This window comes from Ictalurus punctatus, chromosome 8, assembly GCF_001660625.3.
Source record: "Ictalurus punctatus breed USDA103 chromosome 8, Coco_2.0, whole genome shotgun sequence".
NCBI lineage: Eukaryota > Metazoa > Chordata > Actinopteri > Siluriformes > Ictaluridae > Ictalurus > Ictalurus punctatus.
The window spans coordinates 16,146,403-16,169,449 of record NC_030423.2 but is presented as its reverse complement, the minus strand read 5'-3'; the positions used below and the strand labels follow the sequence as shown (position 1 = coordinate 16,169,449).

The window sequence follows — 23,047 nt, the reverse complement described above, 5'->3', positions numbered from 1 at the left end:
CAGCATATTATGTAAGAGGCCACTTTTCAAAACAAAAAAAAAAGGTTGCTGGGTTTTGCTGCAAAAATAAGAAGCAAAAGTGAAAGTCAAGGTCTCCAGAAGAACCGTGGCTGGTTCTGCAAGATAAATAAAACTCCAGTAAAACTTACAGCTCATTTCCTAATAAAGCTGCACAAATTATGCCTGAGACTACTCATAAAATATGTTTTAAAGCAAATGGTCGTCACACCAAATATCGACTTTTTCATTTATTTCTGTTTGCTGCTCTTTATAGTATTTTGTAATGTAGAAACATTTCATTTCATTATGTTTGAAAGCTTATTTGCTGTACAGCAATTCTTTCTGAACTGGTCCACATAAACCACTGACTGATTGGTGGCCAACAGTAACCTTCACACTATCTTTCCATGGTGTGTAGGATATTCCTTGGCATTAGCTCATTCTGAGTGTGTTCTATTGTTTTAACCCAAATTCTTGTTTTAACCCAAATGCTCAGGAGACTCATTTTTTTGGATGCCTGTAGAAAGGTTCCAGTTTCAGTAGCTAGTAGCGTGTAGGTATCAAGCACCTGGGGTCAAACATTGTATTGAAAATGGTGGAATGGTCGACCTTCCTGCTCATATTTCCAGTCTGAAGAGTTGTGCTGGGACTGTTTATAAAGAGGAAAGAAGTGTGTGTTAAAGGCTCACATGCCCTAGCATAAATACAGCGATACAACAACGTGCATTTCTGTGATGTTGTTAAGTATGTTGGATATTATGAAGTATGTGTGATATTTCTGACATTTGACCATTTAGAGAGACCTGAGAGCAGTGATGCTGTTATAATCAAAGTAGTCAGTACTTATATTTGAATATAGCGGAGCTAGTTCAGAAATGAGCTCTAAAAGTTATGAAATGTACTTCAGCCCTCATCTTGAGCCTTACAGAGATCAGCAGAATTTAAGCTCAAGGCTATGCAGTCATACTACACTGCTCTGTGTCTGTCAACATCCCTTTTCACAGAGTTGCAGAAGTTGGCCAGCTCCTGCACCCTTCGCCCTCTCTTTGTTTAATACAACCAATCTCCTTCGATTTGATTCTTAAACTGTACTGGATTAAAGACCGAGAGACGGAGTGCCTCTCCTAATTTCACATCCAATTATCCAATGATTCACAACTAGTAGATTACTGATCTGGTCCCAAGCTTCATTAATTGTGCCTGGAGAGGATATTGCACTGGCTCCATTTAGCTATCAGAAGATTGTAAGACCATGTAGGAAGTAAACTGCTTTCCTCACACACAGGACTCATCCGCTCCCCAATCACTGTCCAGTTTCACCCCCAAGAGAGCAATGAAGCCTTTTTTTCTTTGGCACTGCTTTTCAACACCTCACCCTAAATGTAGCCTGAGCGAATCTCTCAGGGAATGAAAAGCTCTGGAATGTCTGTGGAAGGTCTTGCGCTGTCTTCCCGTGTAGTTCTTGGCTTCCTGCAAACAAACACGGATAAGATTATTTCCTAATTTCAAATGACTCCCCCATCTTTGCAAGATTAGCAGTAATAGTTATGTACAATAGGTTAGTGCAGACCTATGCAAAGATTACTGTCATATGATTCCACTCCTCAAACACTCTCTCTCTCTCTCTCTCTCTCTCTCTCTCTCTCTCTCTCTCTCTCTCTCTCTCTCTCTCTGTGTGTCTCATCTCACAGTTCAAGTATTTGAAGAACCTCTTGCTGGTCCATGGCGCCTGGAACTACAACCGAGTTGCTAAGTGCATCCTGTACTGCTTCTACAAAAACATTGTGCTATACATTATTGAGGTAAGAAGTTGACTCAACCCATGAATTCAGGCCACAAAACCGCTGTATGTTTATTGTTTTTTAAAATAAAATCGATTGTCACGCTCTTCTAATTCTCTTGTATTGCTTATAAAGGCAGAAACCGTTTGGCATATTAGCCATTAATGTCTCTTTTATATAATTTATTGGAGGATAAAAGGCCCTTAAAAGAACTTATTGGTACTGCATGCCTGCCGGTTTGTACAAGAAGCATCGGATTGGCTGGAATGTGCTTTTCCTGGGTGTCAAGCCCACGGGTTATCCATCTTTGATGGCATTTGACACTCTGCAGAGCCAGTGCTGATAGTGGCTTCAGAGGCTCAACTGAGAGGTTGACCGAGGCTCAACATGACAAGTGAAAGAGATGCTATCAGCAGCAGGTTTATCAGCTTGAGTGTCGGGACAGTTTGATCTTTACACGTTTGCTTTCACTAGAGTCAAGAATGCGCATGGAGAAGCACATGGAAGATGTGAGAACAGAGTTTAAGTTGGTGTTGCTGGATCAAGCTCAGTTGAACCGTTAAGTTCTTTTCAAATGTTTTTCATGATCTCGCCAGTCATGTACATGTATACATGCCAGACCAAGGGCTATACACTGCAGTATAGGGGCTCAGTTATATGAAAACTGGGCATCACTATTCCCTCTCAACTACATACATTCTGATGATGCTTCCATGCAGAAAAAATCTAATCCACGCCGAACACCACCACAAAAATATGTATTAAAAAGTTCATCAATTGTTTTAAGTGACAGTTTCCAGCTACAAGTACACGTGTCTCTCATAACAACATTGTATTTTTTTTTTTTTGTAAACCCGAAAGACAAAACAGACCGTCTCACTGCCACTCAGATTCAGTCCACTAGCTACCTACAGTATCTGTGAGCTTAGCAAGCCATGTTCATGGTTCAGCACATCTGACAATCACAATTGTTAGCATATCAGTGCTGCCAAGAGTTGTCTTTCAAGGCTAGTTGGCTAATACTAAGCAGACAGGGGCAGAGCAGCTTCAATCTGTGCAGCTCATGAGGTATTCTGCTCAAAGGGACTGACAAACTAAGATCACTTTGGACGTGTCTTCGGATCTCAAGTCTAACGAAACACGGTGAGCTACCTGTCTCTGCTCTCCCTCGCTGATAATCAAAAATCAAACTGGTCTCCAGGCTGACCAGGTTCCAAGACAGGCCAGACATCACGTGTCGAACTTCTCACTTGTCCAAGACAAAGGATGACATTTTTCCACATTTTTGCTCCAGAGAGAAACGTGAGCATTTAAACAAGCCATCTTTTTTTTGAGGCTGTCTTGCTCTTCTGTGCCACTTGACCTGTGAACTTTCTCCCTCGCTCTCATTTTGTTTTATGTGTATTGGTAAAGCTCTGAAAGGTCCTGCAGAGTCCTAACTCTGGCTGCCTTGTATCCTGAACGCACGAGCTCAGAAATGAATCCGTTTTAGATAACTGCTGATTACATTTCTGTGGAAAGATTGACCGAGAGTGTTTTTGTCTTTTCATCTTGCCTGTGTATTCTTTTGATGTGTATGACATCATGGAGTAGTAATTATGATGGTCATCTGGAACCCTCTTGTTCTTCGTATGTGGAGGCCGCACGCATACGAACATGTTCTGGAGACAGAGTTCTCTTTAATACCTCGCTCTTTGTTAAATCTCTTACCACGTTTGAATTCACAGTTGAATTCTTGAATCTGTATCAGACCCTTCCGTTGTTGATTATTTTCCGACAGTATAACAACATGCCATGTCATTTACTATTCTTTACATATTATAACTTGTAGGACACTGCTCAATTCTTTGAACACAGAGTGGTCATGTTACACACTTTCTCATCAATCTAACATTTCTTTGTCTGTCTTTTGTCGTGGTCTTTTTTTCTTCTTCTTCTTTTTTTTTTCTTTCTTCCCCCTAAGTTGTGTAACTGCAACAACCACATAAATTTTCCGCCTCAAAGACACTGCGTATTTCTGGCCTCTTTTCAAGCTTCAAGCCTTCTTTTAAACCGTAGCCGAGCTGAAAAGGGCCCAGCTTTTGGTAGGCCCTGGTGCTGTTCTCAGCGCACCTTTTGTTGTGGTTGGAAAATGAATCCCCCGGCCTGCTGCAGGGGGTTTGTCATTATAATACAGGCTGCCTGCTCCGTTTCTCTGCCTCCCACTGTATCAAACACCTCAGCTTTGTAAGAGCCTGACATCCAAGACACTTGCTTCCCAGGGGGCAGCCAAAGACATACATTTGTTGCACTAATAGGTTTACCTTCGACTACGTGTATTTTTTAAAATCTTATTTCCCAGGCTGTAACCTGGAAGAACAAGAATGAGGATGTTAATGTGGATTTTAGCCTTGTAGAAGCAACCTTGTGTGTGTGTGTGTTTCTTTAAGCAAACATTCATAGGTTTGTGAGCATTAAAAATGCATTGATACACCTAGGAATCTGTCAATCATGGATTTTTAGGACATGTTACTAAATAAAATGTATATCTCATTTTTTAAAAATCTAATCATGCTGTTTTTATATTGAGGTAAACGACATACAAGTATCAAACTACTTAATCATGGAAATTTGATTTGCGGTTGATGCTAAGTGTCCTTGCAGCGCAATCTTAATCAGACCGAATCTTTTCTTAGCTTTTTATCAACACATACGAGAGAAATGTTGATATTCCTGACAGTTTTGTCTCGTTTCCACTGGCACTGTGCCTCTTATTGTTCATATAAAAGCCTTCACAAATAATCAGACTCAGCCTGTAGCAAATCATTACACGTTTATCTTACATAATATGACGCATTTCCAAATAAAGCAGTAGAAAATAATGAATACCTGGAACTGGTTTGATCATCTGTATGTGATTTGATTGTGAAAAATGGCATCATAATGTTGGTTGATATTATTTCTCTCCTCACCTGTGCACACATGGCAATGTAGTCATTGGTGGGCACAAGCCATTGCATTTTGATGAAATATTATGCCAGTTTTATATATAATATTATATTGCCTCTGAATGACCTGATCAATTATGTTCCAAATCGTGTTTTAGGATTATCAAGTGCTAGAATGATCCGTTTTCCACTTGGGGAGTGGTGAAGCAGCTTTTTGGTTTAATGCAGCAAAGATCTGGAACACATTAGCATCAATCACTGTGTTAAAAAAAAAAAAAAAATGGAAATAAAAAAGAAGCATTTTAATACCTTCATTTTTAATGATTGTATGCTTATTGTATTATTTTACACACTTCTTATTACATTTTTATATTTTGTTATTCTGTCACCACATTTTTCATTTTCAGATGCATGAGAAATGCTATGTAAATTTTATATATATATATATATATATATATATATATATATATATATATATATATATATATATATACATATATATATGTGTGTGTGTGTGTGTGTGTGTGTGTAAATATATATGTATTTACATATATATTTACATTATATATATATATATATATATATATATATATATATATATATATATATATATATATATGTATATATATATATGTACATATTACTGTGAGTACTAGTAATATTTTTAAATGAACCGCATATACAGATTTCAGATCGTATTTACTCTTGCTAAAATGTACTGTCTTTTTTCTCCTTACCGAGTCAAATAAGACTGAACTGCATTTCATGGCAGTGCAAATTAAAATGCAGTATGTATGAATCCAACAAATAAAATGTGTTCAAGTATGGAACGTCACCCTACAGAAGAAGCTTTTTCCAGATGATCAAATGTTTGCGTATCTTGTTAGTGAGGTTAGTAACTATATAAAGACGTACTGTACAGAGTTAGATCTTTAGTGCTCTAAGAGCAAACAACCCATGCATAATCACACACACACACTGGCGTTCTCTGTGTCTATTGTGCTGTAATTGTGGAGCAGGGCTGGTGATGGGTCATCAGCAGACATCACTCAGGATGATGGACAAGTGGCATTTATGAGGCAATTACACAAGGCCGGTCGAGGGCGAATGCTGCACAGAAAGAGCTCAGCGCAGGGGGGAGGCCCCGGCCACAGCAGCCTGTCTGGTGCCCTCATTATCCAACTCCTTACCCTTTACTGCTCAGGCTCTCTGTGTCCCTGCTCCACTACACGCAGCCAAAGCATTCACCACCCCCTTTTCTTCAGTCACGTCGTGTTGGGGTGCTTTTTACTCGCAGGCCCTTTATGTTTGGGAGAAAGGCAGAGGGCCCTGTCTGCATTTTAAGGACAGTGTAAAGGAGCACAGGGGCCTGATGGGGTGGAGAGGACAAATTCCTCTCTCCCACTTTTCTCTCTCTTTAACTAATTCCCCCTTTCTGACTTCTTCTCAATTCAGCCTCATAAACATTGAATAAGCTTCTCGCCCAGCAGACTTTGGAGTCGCTTGGGGCTTTTTTTTTTTTTTTTTTTTTTTTGTTAGATTTTCCTGGAGCCTCTCTGGCCAGTTCTCATTTGAAACACCCCCACACACAAACACACACTAGAGGCACTTGCTTTTTCAGAATGTGCAGTGGGGGGAGAGGGCAGCCACACCCCAGTGCTGAGCTGCGCTGAATGAGAGCGGGAAGAAAAAAGGAACGGAGGGGAAAAGCTGCAGCCTTAATGAGCAAATGAATGCGTGCCTCTCTCCAGAGTCCCAGCGAGAGGGAGAGAGCAGCAGGCCAAAACACTCAGTGACAAAAACGCATTTAACTGCCGCCTATGAATAGAGATGGTTTTATTTAGCAAAACAGTACAGCGAGGGCTTAGTAAGCCAGGATGACAAATGCAGGTCTCAGGCCATCACACCGCACTAGATCAGGACTTTTACTACAGCAGTAGTGTGAGCGCAAAGAGCAAAAAAAAGCAGAAAGAGTTTTCAGAAGCTATATCCATGTACTGACCTGACTGCTATACTGGTAGAAGGCAGGATTTGGCTTTGTGTGTGTGTGTGTGTGAGAAAGAAAGAGAGAAAGGGTGGCGTGAGGGGGCTGTAGCCTTCTTTTAAAAACAATATCACGGTAGAATGCACCTGATGGAGAGCAGAGTGGGAGTTGGAATGGGAGTGGTGGAGTCCGGGGGTCCACTCCCTCTCTCACCCTGAGGGTGTGAAGAGGAGGGGCAACAGACATCTGTTTTGGGAACATTTTCACACATTGACTTGCACCAGTGTGTGTGTGTGTGTGTGTGTGTGTGTGTTAGGGGGCTGCTGTTGCTTTCAGGGGCCTCAGTTGGGGGTTCTGTCAAAATCGAGAATTTGTAGCAATTCATGCTTTCACAATGGAGTTAAATGAAGCAGGGAAATGTCTGCCTGGTTCGGGGCCTACGCACCAATCCGGGTGTCTGCTCTACAGCCATGCCATTCTCACACACACACACACAGTCTAAGCATGCCGTCTCAATGTTGTTCTGACATGAGAGAGCAGAAGCAGAGCTTGAATTTATACACAAATAAAATTGCTCTAACTGCTAAGCTGAGCATTCTTACTTTTTTGGGGGTTTTTTGTTAAACATTTATACAGAGCACCATATAGATCAGTACTGCTCAATTTCAAACTCAACTGATCATGTAATCGCTTTTCTCCTATTCAAAAAGAGCAGTCTTGCTCACTATTTGGGTCCCTAAGGGTGGTGGACAGGAAGAGCAGAGTCATGGCCTGCTCTCAGTAATGAACGTATGAGGTGGTAATCATGGCCTCTGTGGCATATGGTTTAGATACACCTTATCTTTCCTTCTTCTGGATCTCGCCTCATCCTAGACATCCTCTGATCCCCCCCCCCCCCCCCCCCCCCATTTCTCCCTTAAGCCCCATAACTCAACAAGGCCAGACTGAGAGTAGATGTTCCACTGATATTAGACAAGTATTTGTGGTTTCTCTTATACAAAAAAAAAAAAAGTGAAATTACTCTGGGGTTGGCCTCACAAAGTAGATCAAGCAGGGAAACTCCAGTGATTATACTCTTCTGATCCTTTCCCTTCAGGCCATGGGAACTATTACAGTGCAAAAAAAATCCCGTTTTTCCAATTCCCAAACCCTATTCATGGGCAACTCATCCATGGCATGGACTAATGATGTGCTGAACTAATGCCATAGCTTTAGTCCAAGCATAAGACACAGAACCTTTTCAGTATTATTCATTTCAGTAGGAAAGTCACTTCATCTGTTAAATGTCTGTGTGTGTCTGTGTCATTTTTGTAACTAATGATTTCTTGCGTAGACACGGCGAAACCAAAGCCGGACCGATTTGAAGTTCGGTTGCTTACAGCGAACAATGTTTGTGCAAAGTCCCAGTCTGGGTCTGCAGTCTGTGCTGCTTCTTTGATGGTAATCTCAGACTAAGCCACTGTCCTGCACTATCAGTGAAACAGAGTGTTGTGGTGGTGCTGGGAGCAGGCGTCACCTCGCCACACATTTCTCTCACTCACACTGCATCCACCCAAAGCTCCCAGCGACAGTAAAAATGATTTGATCAAAGCGCGTGTGATTATCTTCTGGGATTTAAGCAGATTCCCATCTCCGCAGCAGGAATGTTTGCTTTATTTGGCCCAGGCTGAATGAGTCTTAAATTTCATAGTTATCACGCTAAAAGTCTATGTGCAAAAAGTTGACGGTTAATTCACAGTTTTTATGTGAAACTGTGCACACATGGTGTTTCACTATATATAAATATACGACGAAGGATTTTTGCTTCGTCATAGAATACAATAACAGCAGTCGTATTAATTTAATATTCAAATAATGTAATATACCCTCATTGACTTAAAGATTATTTCCTTGACTCAAAGGAATAAAAATGAATCCATGGAAACACAAACTTGAATAGTATTTTCAATCAAATTTCTGTCTATACAGGATTGTACAGACTGACAGACAAATTTGGAATGAAATAAGAGCAAACTAGAGATTTCAAAATAAATATTCAAGCTTTTCTATGGTTTAAAATTCTTTTCATGGTGTTAGAGGTTGGTATCCAAGTCATATAGTTAAAAGGGAAAAAAAAAGTCTTTCTCTGTTTTAATCCCATTTAAAATGTATTTTTGATGATGTTTTTGATTTAAAATGGAAAAAAAAAAAAAACATGTACAGTTGTATAGAAAACACTACGATGTCATAAATCAGTCCGTACAGGATTTTGCTGAATTTTTTTGTGATTGTTGCGGCCAGGTCTGCTTGATATTGCTGTGGCTTTTTTCAAAATTTGCGATGCAACTTGAGTTTTTTTTTTTCTGCTTGAATTGGTGAAATCGCAATTACACGAAACTGTTTTGCGGTCTTTCGCAGTGATATTTGTTGTTGGTAAATGAGACCTTGTAGCTCTGACGCACGTGGATCGAAGAGGGCTTTGGCTGAATGCGCGTTGTGACGACGTCACGTGACGTTTTTTGGCCGAATGTCGTGGAGGTTGCTTGATTTTTGCGTTTATTTCTGCAGTCGCAAAATTGCTAAAATCCTGGAGGGACTGATAAATGACTTGAATGAATTAGGATTCCATTTATTTAACGTTTATGGAAAAATACTTTTGTCTTTGGCATATCGAATCGCATTCTATACATCATAACTTTATATAAGTTGGCGATTATGAACAATAACAAAAAAAAGGTATGTAAATGTCTTTGATCACTTTCACAGAGATTAAAAATTTGGGGTCTAAATTGTTGAAACTCTGCTTTCCTGGCTCAGATTTAAATTTCAGCATATGTGTGCGATATTGTGCAAAAACTACAGTCTTATTGTAATGTACACACATTTCTCTCTTCTGATTTGCAGATCTGGTTTGCCTTTGTGAACGGCTTCTCTGGTCAGATTCTTTTCGAGCGTTGGTGCATCGGTCTGTATAACGTGGTAAGTGTGTGTGTGTAATTTACTGTGAGAGAGAATGTGTTAAAGCGGCTCCCCTGTCGTGCCGGGGCAAGAAACTCATTAGCCGCGGCAGCCCAAGTGGCTCCTTTACTGCAGCCCTGTGTCATCGACATCCTGAAAATCTCCCTGTTATTTATGAGCCCTTGTCAAGTCCATATTCCCCCTGTGCCCAGAACTATGTCCTGAATGTGCTGCAACAACAGCCGCTCGTGCCCCTGAAAGAGCTGCCTTGAAGTGGTCAGCAGTGGAATATAGAGGAGCAGGGTGAATTCAGACACACACACATTATATACTGTGTATACACACACACTCGGACATTTTGTCCATTACTGGGAGCATGCGAGATTAATTAATGGACCGTGGTTTACACCATGGAATTCCTGCAGTGTTGTATATCGGTGTTGCTGTTTGTTATAATGACTTGTTTCCATGGGAACGAACTTGAACAAAAACTGCTCGTTCGGTGGAGACGGACATCAGTTTGAATGGTTTTTCTAATTGTGACAGCAACGGAAAAGGAGTTTGAATCCAAAGCTGGAAAAACGAAATAAAAGGCGCCTCCCATCAGCTCTCCGTTATGGTTCACTAGCATGGTGAGACGGTAACGACTTGGCACAGAGCGTTCCCAACTTTATCTGAAAGAGGAGGAATTCCACGGCTTCAGAGGGGGTCTGTTGGACGCAGCGGTCCGAATCCTCCCCTGAATGAAAGTCGCCGTCTCTCTGAGAATAGAGTCCAGTGGAGCATGTCGTTCAGGCCGACAGCTAAATCCAGCGGGCTGCAGCTGTGCCAGTGGCTGAGTCCGACCCCGATCCCATCGCCATCTCTATATCACTCCTCTCTTTCAGCAGCTACAAAACTCACAGATGGGAAGGAAAGGAATAACGAAAGCATCCCGGAGATCGGCAAACAAGCTGTGGTCATTGCAGCAGATGAAAACATGAGATAACTTTTTTTGCATATGCGAGCAACATTATCCAAATCAAATCAAAGCCAGAAAGTTTCATGCTCACTGGAGTGCAGCAGGAGAGCAGACAGGAGGGAGCTGGCTGGGGTGTTTTATTAAGATCTACTTCGCTATGGGAAATCCACCATTTATAAACTGTTAGTCTGAATCACCAGTGCTCACGTTGATGGTATCTGATGTGATTATTGTGATGCATGATGTTTTTTCAGTCATATTTCACAATTCACAAAAACAAATGGATAATTACAGGCTGCTCTAGCTTTAGGTCCAGAATCAAACACAAAGGGGTGTGCTGTTTTAGGAAAATAATCCATGACTACACAAAGCGGAGTTGTTGTTGTTCCAGCAAGGAAGTGTATTATTTTTCTATAACGGCACAGTCTGAAGCGTGTTATCGCACATACACCGCAGTGATTTGCCATTGATTTGCATTTTTCATTTATTAGTGAGCAACACATTCTTATTTATTTATTTTATTTTATTTTATTATTATTTTTTTATATATACAGTTTATACTGACGGAACATCCGCAAGACAAGTTACTTCCTATTACTTCCTGTCCCCTTAGCTGTTCCCGCATCAGCCTCTCTTTTTTTTTTTTTTTTTTTTCTTCTCCTAAAGTTAATTAGATGAAAAACTTCTGTAACAGAACTACTGTAAATATGTTTGTGTATGTGTGTGTGTGTGTGTGTGTGTGTGTGTGTGTGTGTGTGTGTATATGTATATATATATATAATATATATATATATGAGAATTCATCCAACAGTGCTGTAGTGTACAGGAAATTTGACCAGCACTTTCTGTTGGAGTATTCAAAACCCGAGATATTATTTAGATGAACATCTGGTGACGTAGATTCCACAAATGAGACATTTATGTTTGTTTAATAGTTTCAGTTCATTGCGTTGTGGTTATTCAGCAGATTGTTATTTTACAGTTACACAGTGTAATCCTACTTTTTGGAAAAGCATTAGAGTTTTTCAGTTATATAAAAGTGTTGTTTTTTTTATTCATCCCCAGATCTTTACAGCTCTGCCACCCTTGACCTTGGGCATTTTCGAGCGCTCATGTAGAAAAGAAAACATGCTCAAATACCCAGAATTGTACAAAACATCCCAGAATGCCCAGGGCTTCAACACCAAGGTAAGCTCTCCTGTCTCATTAGCCTAATTATGATTTACTTCATACTCTTTTTTTTTTTTTTTTTTTTTTTTTTTTTTTTTTTTTTTAAACTTGCATTGGGATAGTATTTTTTTTTTTTTTTTTTTTTTTTTTTTTTTTAAATTTGCATTGGGATAGTAATTTTTTTTTTTTTTAAACTTGCATTGGGATAGTATTTTTTATTATTATTATTATTATTATTTTTTGAATTTGCATTGGGATAGTAATTTGTTTGTTTTTTTTTTTGTTTTTTTAAAGTTGCATTGGGATAGTATTTTTTTGTTTTTTTGTTTTTTTTGTCATGTTCTAGGAGACAATCTTGCTGATTTATCACCATCAGATCTGTTTCCCACAGTCACACAGTTTCCTTATCCTTCAGGGTGTTTATTAGCCTATTGCAATGTATTATGGGCTTAATAAAACCACTGGAAGTCATTAGGAGCCCTAAACAGGCTTTGTCAGTGAGGATACACAATCATAAATCAACCTGTCTGGTGTTAAACTGCTGTTAGGGCTGAGGTTATCTGGTGTTTCACAGTTAGTAGATGAAGACCCATGCACATTTTGACTGTGCGTACAACCTATAGTGTGTTTTCAAGCGATTGTGAAAAGACATCAGAACAGTAATTAGTTCATATTTATTTGTCACATTATATGAATATTTGTCGCAATATTCCACATAAACCTGAGTGTTCCTCTAAAAATGTGTTGAATGATAATGAACGATATTTTCAAAGACGTGTTCTTCTGTACTAAGAACTCGGTGACACATTTGAATAACACTACATGAGTAATCATGCACTAAGACCTGAATGAATACTTACCTAAATACGAACTAATAATGAGTTAAGGCATGTACTAATCATAAATTAATGAAGAGCTAACCTTAACTACGACACGAGCCTTATTATGAATTCATGTGTGAATAACGACCACCATAAATACGTTAGTACGTGTTTGTTAGTTAATGTCTTAATTGACACGGAGAGGTAAACGAAATCGTACATATAGCTCTATAAGAAAGATTAGACCATAGTCTGTCTGAATACTCGATTCTGATTGGCTGGGAGGTGTGCGTTCAAACCATGAAACGCACAGGTAGTTCCAGTCAGTTTAATCACTGTTCTAAATTAATGCGCTGCCTATAAACATCTGTAACCATAGTAACATACAGTTACAGTAGTTACAATCACAGCTTCATTATCAGCAGAGATGCGGCACAGACGAAGGTAATTCTCACACGCACACAATCTCACTCTCTCTCCCTCTAATAACTATTTATTATAATTCCTTCAAATAAATGTAATCTTATTGCACTACTTTATCTCTGTGTATGATTTAGAGCTGGCAGAATTCTAGATCAAACACCCGTGTATATAAAGTAACCGACACAAATTAACCGTTATTTTTATTCCTTTCTTTGCACCTACGTCGTGCATTAAAAACGTGTGATGCACACCTAGCCGTGGATAGTCCCTTACATATGAATTAAACATGCATCATTTCAAATTGTTTATATACTTTGCCACATGCAGCTGCGTACACAAACATCACTGGATGGCGCCGGATGGAGAATGACGCAAAAATACCGGTTGAGATGAGATCGTTGGTGTTTGATTATTAGTGCGTCTTTCTACGTTCAATAAGGAGGATCGATATAAATTATGAAAGTAATCCAGCGGCATCCAAACATGTACGGACGTATACTTAAGGTGGTCGTCATTCACGCATGACTCACATCGTAGTTAAGGTTCGGCTTCATTAGTTTGTGATTAGTACATGCCTTAACTCATCGTTCGTTCATGTTTAAGTAATTATTCATTCAGGTATTAGTGCATGATTATTCGTGTACTGTTATTATAAAGTGTTAGCAAAATCTCGATTTGTGTTTGTACTTTATATTTCTCTTTACATTTTGTGCTGTTTGCTGTATTAATCAGTAACCAGGGCTCTGCCTGTTAGCCGTTAGTGTGTGTGTGTGTGTGTGTGTGTGTGCGTGTGTGTGTGTGTTAGCTTGCCCCTGCTGTTAATGAAGCTGTCTTCTCTTCAGGCTTTAAGTGCAGGCCTGTGTCACGGCGTGCCCCGGCTCCACAGGCGTGGAGACCTGCTCAATACAGCACCGACACGGATTAGAGCGAGCGCACACACACACAAACACACACACACACACACACACACACACACACACACACACACACACCCCTGTAGTCTGACACTGAGACTCGAGAAAGAGAAATGCAGTGAGCGAGGACATGAAGGAAAGGATGAGACAGGGAGGAAAAGAAAAACAGGAGTGAAGTAGAATGAGCGACTCTATAGAGGAGACATGTCAGGTGAAGGAGGAAACTGAGAATTCTCCCATTAACGTTTACGTTTGGCCGTCGCACTTATCCAGGTCTTACAAGAAGAACAATTTGTTTAAGCCATTGGATGTTTATACAGCAAAGACCTGCATAGTCCTGTGTGTGTGTGTGTGTGTGTATGTGTGTGTGTGTGTGTTAAATGTAATACACCAAGTCTTCAGAGTCACATATTTAGACCACATTGTTCTTCTTCTTTCAGTCTTTCAAATAGTTTCTCTTCCTTTATCTCTGTTTTTCTCATTGTTTCTCATCTGCACGCTCTCTTATTCTCTTTTTTTTTATCATCATGTATCTTAGAGTAGAGTCTGAGGACCTCCGAGGGTCTGTGATGTACAGCCTGGGCGTGCTGAGATTTTAATCATTACGTTTTTATTAATGCGTGTTTAACGGTTATTGTTATAACGGTTAATTATTTTTCAGTATGATATCATTATTTTTTGTATCTGTTTTTTTTTTTTTCATAACTTTAATTACAAACTGATCAGAAGCAGCTTTGACATTAACATTTTATACTTAATCTTTAAAATTGTAAAATGTTTTAAAGAATGTAGGAGTTTTATTTATTCTTTCCAGTGTTTGTTTTTATATATATATATATATATATATATATATATATATATATATATATATATATATATATATATTTATATATATATGTATATATGTATATATATATATATATATATATATATATATATATATATATATATATATATATATATATATATATATATATATATATATATATGTGTATATATGTATATATGTATATATATATATATATATATATATATATATATATATAAAATTTTAGATACAATTAAATGTGACATTAATGATTTTTCCAGATTTTTTATTTATTTGAACTTTTCCACGCTTTTTATTTTAATAAAATAAAAACATAAAAAAATTAAGTATAAAAATAAAATACGTTAATTTTTGTAGCCATGACATTTTTCATTTTCGAAAATGCAGCACTCCTGTATTAGCTCGCAGTTTGTGAGCAAACCTGTACTATATTGTGATGCATATTGTGTATTGTAGAAATGCCTTTTTTATGATATGATTATGATATTTTCATGAACACTCACCGACCACTGCAGTTATACATTCATTTAAGAAATCTGTGTTGTAATAATAATGGTGTCCTAAATTTGTGACGATTCCCTGCTAAAAGTCTGAGAACCCATTCTTACATTTATACTTTATTTCTATTTATTGTAGAGGTAGGAGATTGTACTTAAATTCCTTCCATGCGTTTTCCATACTGTTTATCCTACACAGGGCCGTGGGGGGCGTAGGGGCTAAGCACAGGACTTGGGACACAATGTAGCGGACACCCTGGACGGGGTGCCAACCCAACGCAGGGCACAGTCTCACACACACATTCACACACTACGGACAATTTGTAAATGCCAGTCAGCCTACAATGCATGTCTTTGGACTGGGGGGAGGAGCACAGGGAGAACTTGCAAACTCTGCACACACAGGGAGGAGGTGGGATTCGAACCCCCAACTTTGGAGTTGCGAGGCAAACGTGCTAACCACTAAGTCACTGTGCCCTTGCACTTAATTTTTTTTAAGCACGTAAAGTAGAACCTTTTAAGGGCTTTAAAAAAAAAAAAAAAGGCACAAATCTTAAGCCCCTGGACACACAGACATTCACAGCAGGACGCTTAGCAACCTGGCAGAGCCCGGAGGAGAGGGGCCTCACAGTGACAAATGATTATGAACATTTATTGATTTCATTAGCATTCATTATGCATCTGTGTGTGGGTGGGTGGGTGAGGGTTCAGGGAGAGGTGGAAAGTCATTATTTATTCGGACAGATTTGTTGTGTGTATGAGAGAAGGAGACAGGGAGTTTGTGTAGGGAAGAATTTTTCAATAATTGGGTTAAATGTGTAATTGAGGAAATGCAGAGCACTTCCCAGGCGCTGGGGACGTGATGTTAAACTGTGTGTGTGCTCAGGACAGTCCTGTCACTCCACCTCACACCCCTTTTTTTTGTTTTCTTAAAGCAGCAGCAAAGATGAGAGGGTCAGAGCATCTCATCTCATCGCTCTCTCTCTCTCTCTCTCTCTCTCTCTCTCTCTCTCTCTCTCTCTCTATATATATATATATATATATATATATATATATATATATATATATATATATATATATATATATATATATATATATATATATAAAATATAAAATCTCCCATGTTTCTCTGCTAAGTCTTCCAGAATATACGCAGTGCTCGCTGTTCGAGCTCTCACACGCTGCTTTGCTCAGCCTAATTCTGAGACTGATTACCATTAAACACATTTTCCTGTATGGAGGAAACTCATACCAGAAGCCTTACAGCACTTAATAAATTCCATCAATAAAACTATGTGATGATATAACACAAATGGAACACTCCTGTTACACGCCCATAATAAAGGTCTTAGGATGAGTAAGACGTCTTAGCAAAGCTGTTACAGCTGTACAGGTGATATGACCTAGCGGTATTATAACACTTTGTCACAGTGCTCTTTTCTCAGATGCTGTGATATATTTGTATAGAATTATAAAACTGACTGGAAGCATCTGACTTGATTTTTAAAATTTTGTACTTTTAAGTTTTACAATTGTAAAAATGTAAATATAGAAATATTTTTGCTATTTTTCAGTGATTAAAAAAATATATATTTTTTTTTTATTTATTTTTAAAAAAAGGAAAAAAAATGCTTTTTTCCACCCAACATTATGGTTTGTTAAAAACGCTAGATTGGGATCCATATTTTTGAAATTTGAAATCGCCTGTCCCTAAAAACAGGTTTCAAGATTAATTTACACACATCGTTGACTGAAGTTTTCAGTTAAAAAAAATTACAAAAAAAATCACTACATTTCACTTGCATATGTTTCTCAAGTTTCCTGATGCTCCAGTGCACAACAACTGTGCTTCGATCTCCGTTCAGGTGGAAGGTTTCAACTTTCCTGTTTTTCCCCCTACAGGGAAGTATGTTGATTTGAATAATGTTCAATTGATGTCTGTGTGATAGTTGAGAGTTTGATGCTGATTAGTTTTTGCGAGACGTGTTTGCGGTGAACCTTTGTTGCAGAAGCTGCAGTCGGAAACTAAGTGTCTGCTTGATTTCACGCCTGTTTCATGCTACATTAGCCGTTAGTCCAAAAGTCCAAAGTACAGACACACTCACAGTGTTACACACACACACACACACACACACACACACACACACACACATACCACCATGGCTCTTTATCCTTTAACTGATTGGGTAATATTTTTTCCATACATTCATGTTCCTGTGTGCTGTAGAGGAAAGTTAATCCATCTTAATTACTCCGAGCTGTCTGTGTTTGTATTAAATGCGTCCTTTTAGGGTGTTTTTCACTTTTTGTAATTCTCCAGAGGACAGATTGTTGAAATCTGATAATCTACAAACTTCTGGAGAAAAAGGAAGGAGATAGAAAACAGAAACAGTTCTCTCTCTCTCTCTCTCCCTCTCTCTCTCTCTCTCTCTCTCTCTCTCATTTATATATATATATATATATATATATATATATATATATATATATATATATATATATATATATATATATATATATATACATACACACACACAAATGTGAAACATGCAACTATACTATAGCAGTATCAGCACATTCCCTTTTTTCATCATAACAATTAATAACTATAATTTAAAAATAATAAAATAATAATAATAACAGAAGCACAACCTATCAAAATAACACTACCCCTGCCCCCACTCCATGTAACATCATTCAGAATAGTTTGGTATTGCTAAAAGTTGAAATACAACTATACACGATAAAAGGTCAGTGAGAATATTAACATCTAGAAGTAATAAACTAAATACGTAGCTTGGTCAGTCAGTAGGGTCTAACAATAGTAAGAGATCGTGAAGATCAAGAAGATACGGTCATGGTTTGTAGGTTTTTGCCTAACAGAGTACAATATTTTCTCAGGAGTGCTATGGGATATAAGTTAATTGGTCCAGTGTTTCTGCTCTGGAGAGTTTTCAGATTTCCAGTGTTTAAGTATACATTTAGAAAATTAATTCTTCTGTTAAAAAAAAAAAGGTTTTGTAAATTAATCAGCTCTCGAAGACACTTCTACAGTAAGTGATGTGCATCACGATACACATTTGTTAATAAATGGCCAGCAAAAAAAGTGTTTCAAAATAATTGTAATTTTATTTTTGAATAAAGGACATCTTGTTCTGTCTCTTGCTTTCTTGTGTTCTCTCTCTCTTTCTCTCTCTCTCTCTCGCTCTCGCTCTCTCTTTCTCTCCTAATTTTTTTTTCTGTCCCATTCTCAATTCAGTTCAGTTCAGTGGGTCTTTTTTAAGTACATTTATATTGATATAGCTGAGGTTACTTTGTTTGAGAGAACAACAAAATAATAATAATAATAATAATAATAATAATAATAATAATAATACTGGATTGAACAATTTGAAATTTTTTCAAATGCTTTCAAAGACAAAAATTATATATGTGACCTATAATAATAATAATAATTATTATTATTATTATTATTATTATTATTATTATTGTAAGAAAGTGTGTGTGTGTGTGTGTGTGTGTGTGTGTGCGCCTCCACACACACACACACAAACACACACGGGATATATGATATACAATGTGTCTGTCAGCAGGGTGGCTATTGAGCGCACAGGACTGACAAACCCTCCACTTAGCCCAGTGCTGAGAGCGTACAAAAGCGGGGGCCAGGGGTCAGCTGCAGGGTTAGAGTGGCCACTGCCTTTCTCATGACTCACTCACTGTATCTCTCTCTCTCTCTCTCTCTCTCTCTCTCTCTCTCTCTCTCTCACTCTCACTCTGTCTCCCCTCCTCCACTCAGGTCTTTTGGGTTCATTGTCTGAATGGACTCTTCCACTCGGTCATCCTCTTCTGGTTCCCCCTCAAAGCCTTCCAGCATGGTGAGCGTGCACACACATGCACACACATGCGCGCACGCACACGTGCACGTCCCCTGAGTATGAGAGTTTAATCTTCTCTAGTCTGCTGCTAGAGTATTTACACGTTCACACACACACACACACACACACACACACACACACACACACACACACACACACACACTGGCTGGTGTTTAGTGTTTTTTTTTAATCAGAAGTGAGCACGGTGCTGCACACACTTCATTATGTGTCTTTCAGTCAGTGCCTAGTGGACTGCACGCACTCAGGCTTTTAAACATACACACACAGTTGTACCCATGTGGTGCAACCACACACGTCCAGTGTGCTTCTTTTCACTCTCTCAAATATTTGCGTTTGTGTGTGTTGGACCACACAGCGGCTTTCTAAACAAAGCTGAGACTTCTCTTTCTGACGGACAGCTCGTCAGCACCACACACGCTCGTACACAAATATTTATACACAACAATACACTCACAGCAATACACACCAATACAGTTTAGCACAGAAATATTCGCACAATAGAGTTGTTAAATTTCTTCAACATTATTACTGGAATATTGAACCTATAATTTTTTTTTATATTTTATTCTGCCACAGATGGAATGAACTATCCTTTGTATGTTGTAAGCTGTTACTTTCCTAACAAAACAAAAATGAGGAGGCAGTCTCATACAGATATAATCTAATCCCAACTGTCCTTTTATTCATTATGTACAGCTACTATGTAGAATATGTAATAATAGTATTATAGAACCATGTGTATGTGTACCATAAAGCCATTTGAGATTTAGCCATTTAGAAAGAGGGACTCCAATAAGTGTCTGGAAAATCCTTTTAGGACACATGCTTTGTTTTGATATGTGCAGTACTGTGCAAAAGTAATGCAAAATCAAAGAAATTCTGTAAAGCAAGGACTCCTTCAAAAATAATGCAATTAAATATTGTTTTTTTTAACATAAAAAAACCTATAGTTACAATCAAAATAATTCAACACTCACTGCGAATCAGTTTTATTGTCAAAATTTACAGACTTTCAGCTGTTTGTGATGAACAAATCAAACAAAAGCAATTGAAATAGTTCAACACAACAAATGCTTCAAATGGTTTCCCCAAATTCAACTGAAAATGCAGCTTATAATAACTTCTCCTGTCTCAAAATTATTCAATCCCTTCATGGCAAGCATCTTTAGTACTTAGTAGAGCACCCTTTTGCTGTTATAACCTGCTGAAAATGAGATGCATAGCTTCTGGCAGCTTTTCTGAAGAATCTTAACCCATTCCTCATGAGCAACGGCCTCCAGTTCAGTAATATTCTTGGGTTTGTATGCTGCAACCGCCTTCTTCAAATCCCACCAGAGATTTTCTATGGGGTTCAAGTCAGGTGACTGTGATGGCCCTGTAGAATCTTCCAGGACGACTTCTGCAACCAAGCCTTGGTGGAATTTGAGGTATGCTTGGGATCATTGTCCTGTTGGAAGGTCCAGTGACGCCCAAGCTCCAGCTTCCTCACAGGCGGCATCACGTTTTTTCATAGGATTTCCTGATACTTCAATGAATCCATCTTGCCTTCCACACGCTGCAGGTTTCCAGTGCCAGAGGATGCAAAGCAGCCCCAGAGCATCACCGAGCCACCACCATGATCGACTGTGGACGGTGTTCTTCCTTCATTCTTCTTTCTCCAGACATACCACTGATCCATCGTGCATTAAAGTTCCGAACAGAATCCCAAAACCTTTGTGGCTTATTTATATGATTTTGGGCCGACTTTTCTTGTGCTTTTTGGGTCAGTAGTAGTGTATGTCTTGGAGTTCTGGCATGGAAACCTTCTGCGTTTAGTACGCGCTTTATTGTGCTCACTGAAACCTCAGTGCCTGTGAGGTCAAACTTCAGTTGAATTTGGGGAAACCACTTGAAGCATTCGTTGTGTTGAACAATTTCAGTTACTTTTGTTTGATTTGTTCATTGCAAACAGCTGAAAGTCTGTCAATTTTGACAATAAACCTGATTTGCAATGGGGATTGAATAATTTTGAGTGCAACAGTATAAATAACAGTGAGCAGTAATAAACTAAAGTCAATATTTGGTGTGACACCCTTTTTGAAATTTCTTTTAAACATTTAAAAATGTATCAGTCTTGAGTACACTCTGTCACTTTTTTAAATGTTTGTTACATTTTTTTAAACATCATGGAGACTCTGACACGGTTCATCTGCCGACTTTAACTGTCACACTTGCTAATAAAAGGCCTTCATTGTGTTTTTTTTTTTTGGGGGGGGGGGGGGGGGGGGGTTTGTCTGAAAAGTGGTCTATTATATATTATCTTACTGAGATGACATACAAACAATTTCTTTTAACATAAAAGTTTTCTTGGAATTTTTTACTGACCCCAATAATGCAGAAGTCATTTGTGAAGAAATTGTGCAATAAATTACATATATTCCCACACCATGTAACTATTTAACCATAAAATTAAGGAAATCTGTGTTCTAATCAACTTCATGGTAGTTAACTAAAAGTGGAACAGGAATAAAGATTAGTGAAAGATCAGAGTTAGATTTTAGCATTGTAATGGAGAAATACGATCTAATTATAGTGACCCGAGTCTTCGTTATAGCAGACTTTGCATTTTGTACATGCGTTTTTACATTCAACTGAAATTGTGTTTACAATTCGATTAATATTAAAGTAATTCAGAGCAACACTGTACAATATTACCGAAGACTACAAAAGGGTTTCTTTAGACTATAAGGTGATCAAAGTTTCTATGGTGTGGCAGGGCCATTCTGTTCAAATAGCCTTGTTTCGCTTGAAGCAGCAGTCTGAGCACTAATGTGTTTAATAGCAGTTATCTAAATGCCAGGGTGGTGCTGTCATTACTAACGCTGACTTCTTACACACGCACACTCGTACTACTATTTCTACCTTGATATATCTTTGTCTGTACCTGTGTGAGACAGCAGAGAAAGTTGGGATAATGTGTCATTTCTATGCGTAGTAATAATTTTCCCTAAACTGCACAGGTTTATGATGACAACTGAGATGACGTTTTGTTCTTTCTGTTATCTTTACATGTGTAGTTCAGTCATATAGCCATGTGGGGCAGCACTGTATTGTGGGTAGTGTTCTGTGTATGGCCTCTTACCCCTCTGGCTGTAGAAATGTTTCCAATCAACTGTTCAGAGCTGTTTTGTGAAGATTTTATCTTGAAGTTGCTTGTCTTAATAGAGCCTTATATTAGACTTTTCACCAAACTCTGTGTGTGTGTGTGTGTGTGTGTGTGTGTGTGTGTACTATACAGCAGACTAAAAAGCTTTCATGTTGACTCTCCTCACAGATACTGTCTTTGGGAACGGAAAAACTCCAGACTATCTGCTCCTGGGGAACATGGTGTACACTGTGAGTGTAGAGCTATTCTTTGGTGCTTCTGGACCCCATATTTGTGTCCTCTTTGTGCTGAGACCATCAAGGCCTTACAATGCATCTGTGTGTCCTGCTGAAGTCATCATTCTGAGAAATGTTCTTGGGTACTGCAGTACTGGGAGGTTTCTGTATGAAACAGAGCAGGTCACATGTTTGTCTGTGTACAGTAGTTAAGGCAAGCTAAGAAGTAAGAAGACGTGTTTGTGTGTTGCAGTTTGTGGTGATCACAGTGTGTCTGAAGGCAGGGTTGGAGACCTCCTCCTGGACCATGGTAAGGGTTTCTCCATGCTCTGCTACTTTGTCCTAACACACTCCTCCCCCATGCTCCACCTCCTCCTCTCCCGCTCTTCATTAATGTTGGTAATAATGGTGGTGATGTCATGGGAGAACTCCTTTGACTCTTAAGGGGGGAAAAATCAGTTATTTAGGTCAACTGTTTTTACATCAATATAATACATTCATATATAATATAATATAAAAAATAATATTTAGGACAAATATATAGTCA

At 38.5% G+C, this 23,047-nt stretch overlaps 1 protein-coding gene across 3 annotated transcripts in view; it reads left to right on the top strand.

Annotated features, from left to right (window-relative positions):
- atp8a1 (ATPase phospholipid transporting 8A1) overlaps positions 1 to 23,047 on the top strand; it is a 157,081-nt gene that overhangs the window by 117,373 nt on the left and 16,661 nt on the right. For all 3 annotated transcript variants that reach the window (XM_053682041.1, XM_053682040.1, XM_053682042.1), the window contains 6 exons: positions 1,692 to 1,802; positions 9,576 to 9,650; positions 11,656 to 11,778; positions 19,041 to 19,119; positions 22,454 to 22,515; positions 22,754 to 22,810. In XM_053682041.1, the coding sequence (XP_053538016.1) occupies positions 1,692 to 1,802; positions 9,576 to 9,650; positions 11,656 to 11,778; positions 19,041 to 19,119; positions 22,454 to 22,515; positions 22,754 to 22,810 (507 nt within the window). The remainder of the gene's footprint in view (positions 1 to 1,691; positions 1,803 to 9,575; positions 9,651 to 11,655; positions 11,779 to 19,040; positions 19,120 to 22,453; positions 22,516 to 22,753; positions 22,811 to 23,047) is intronic.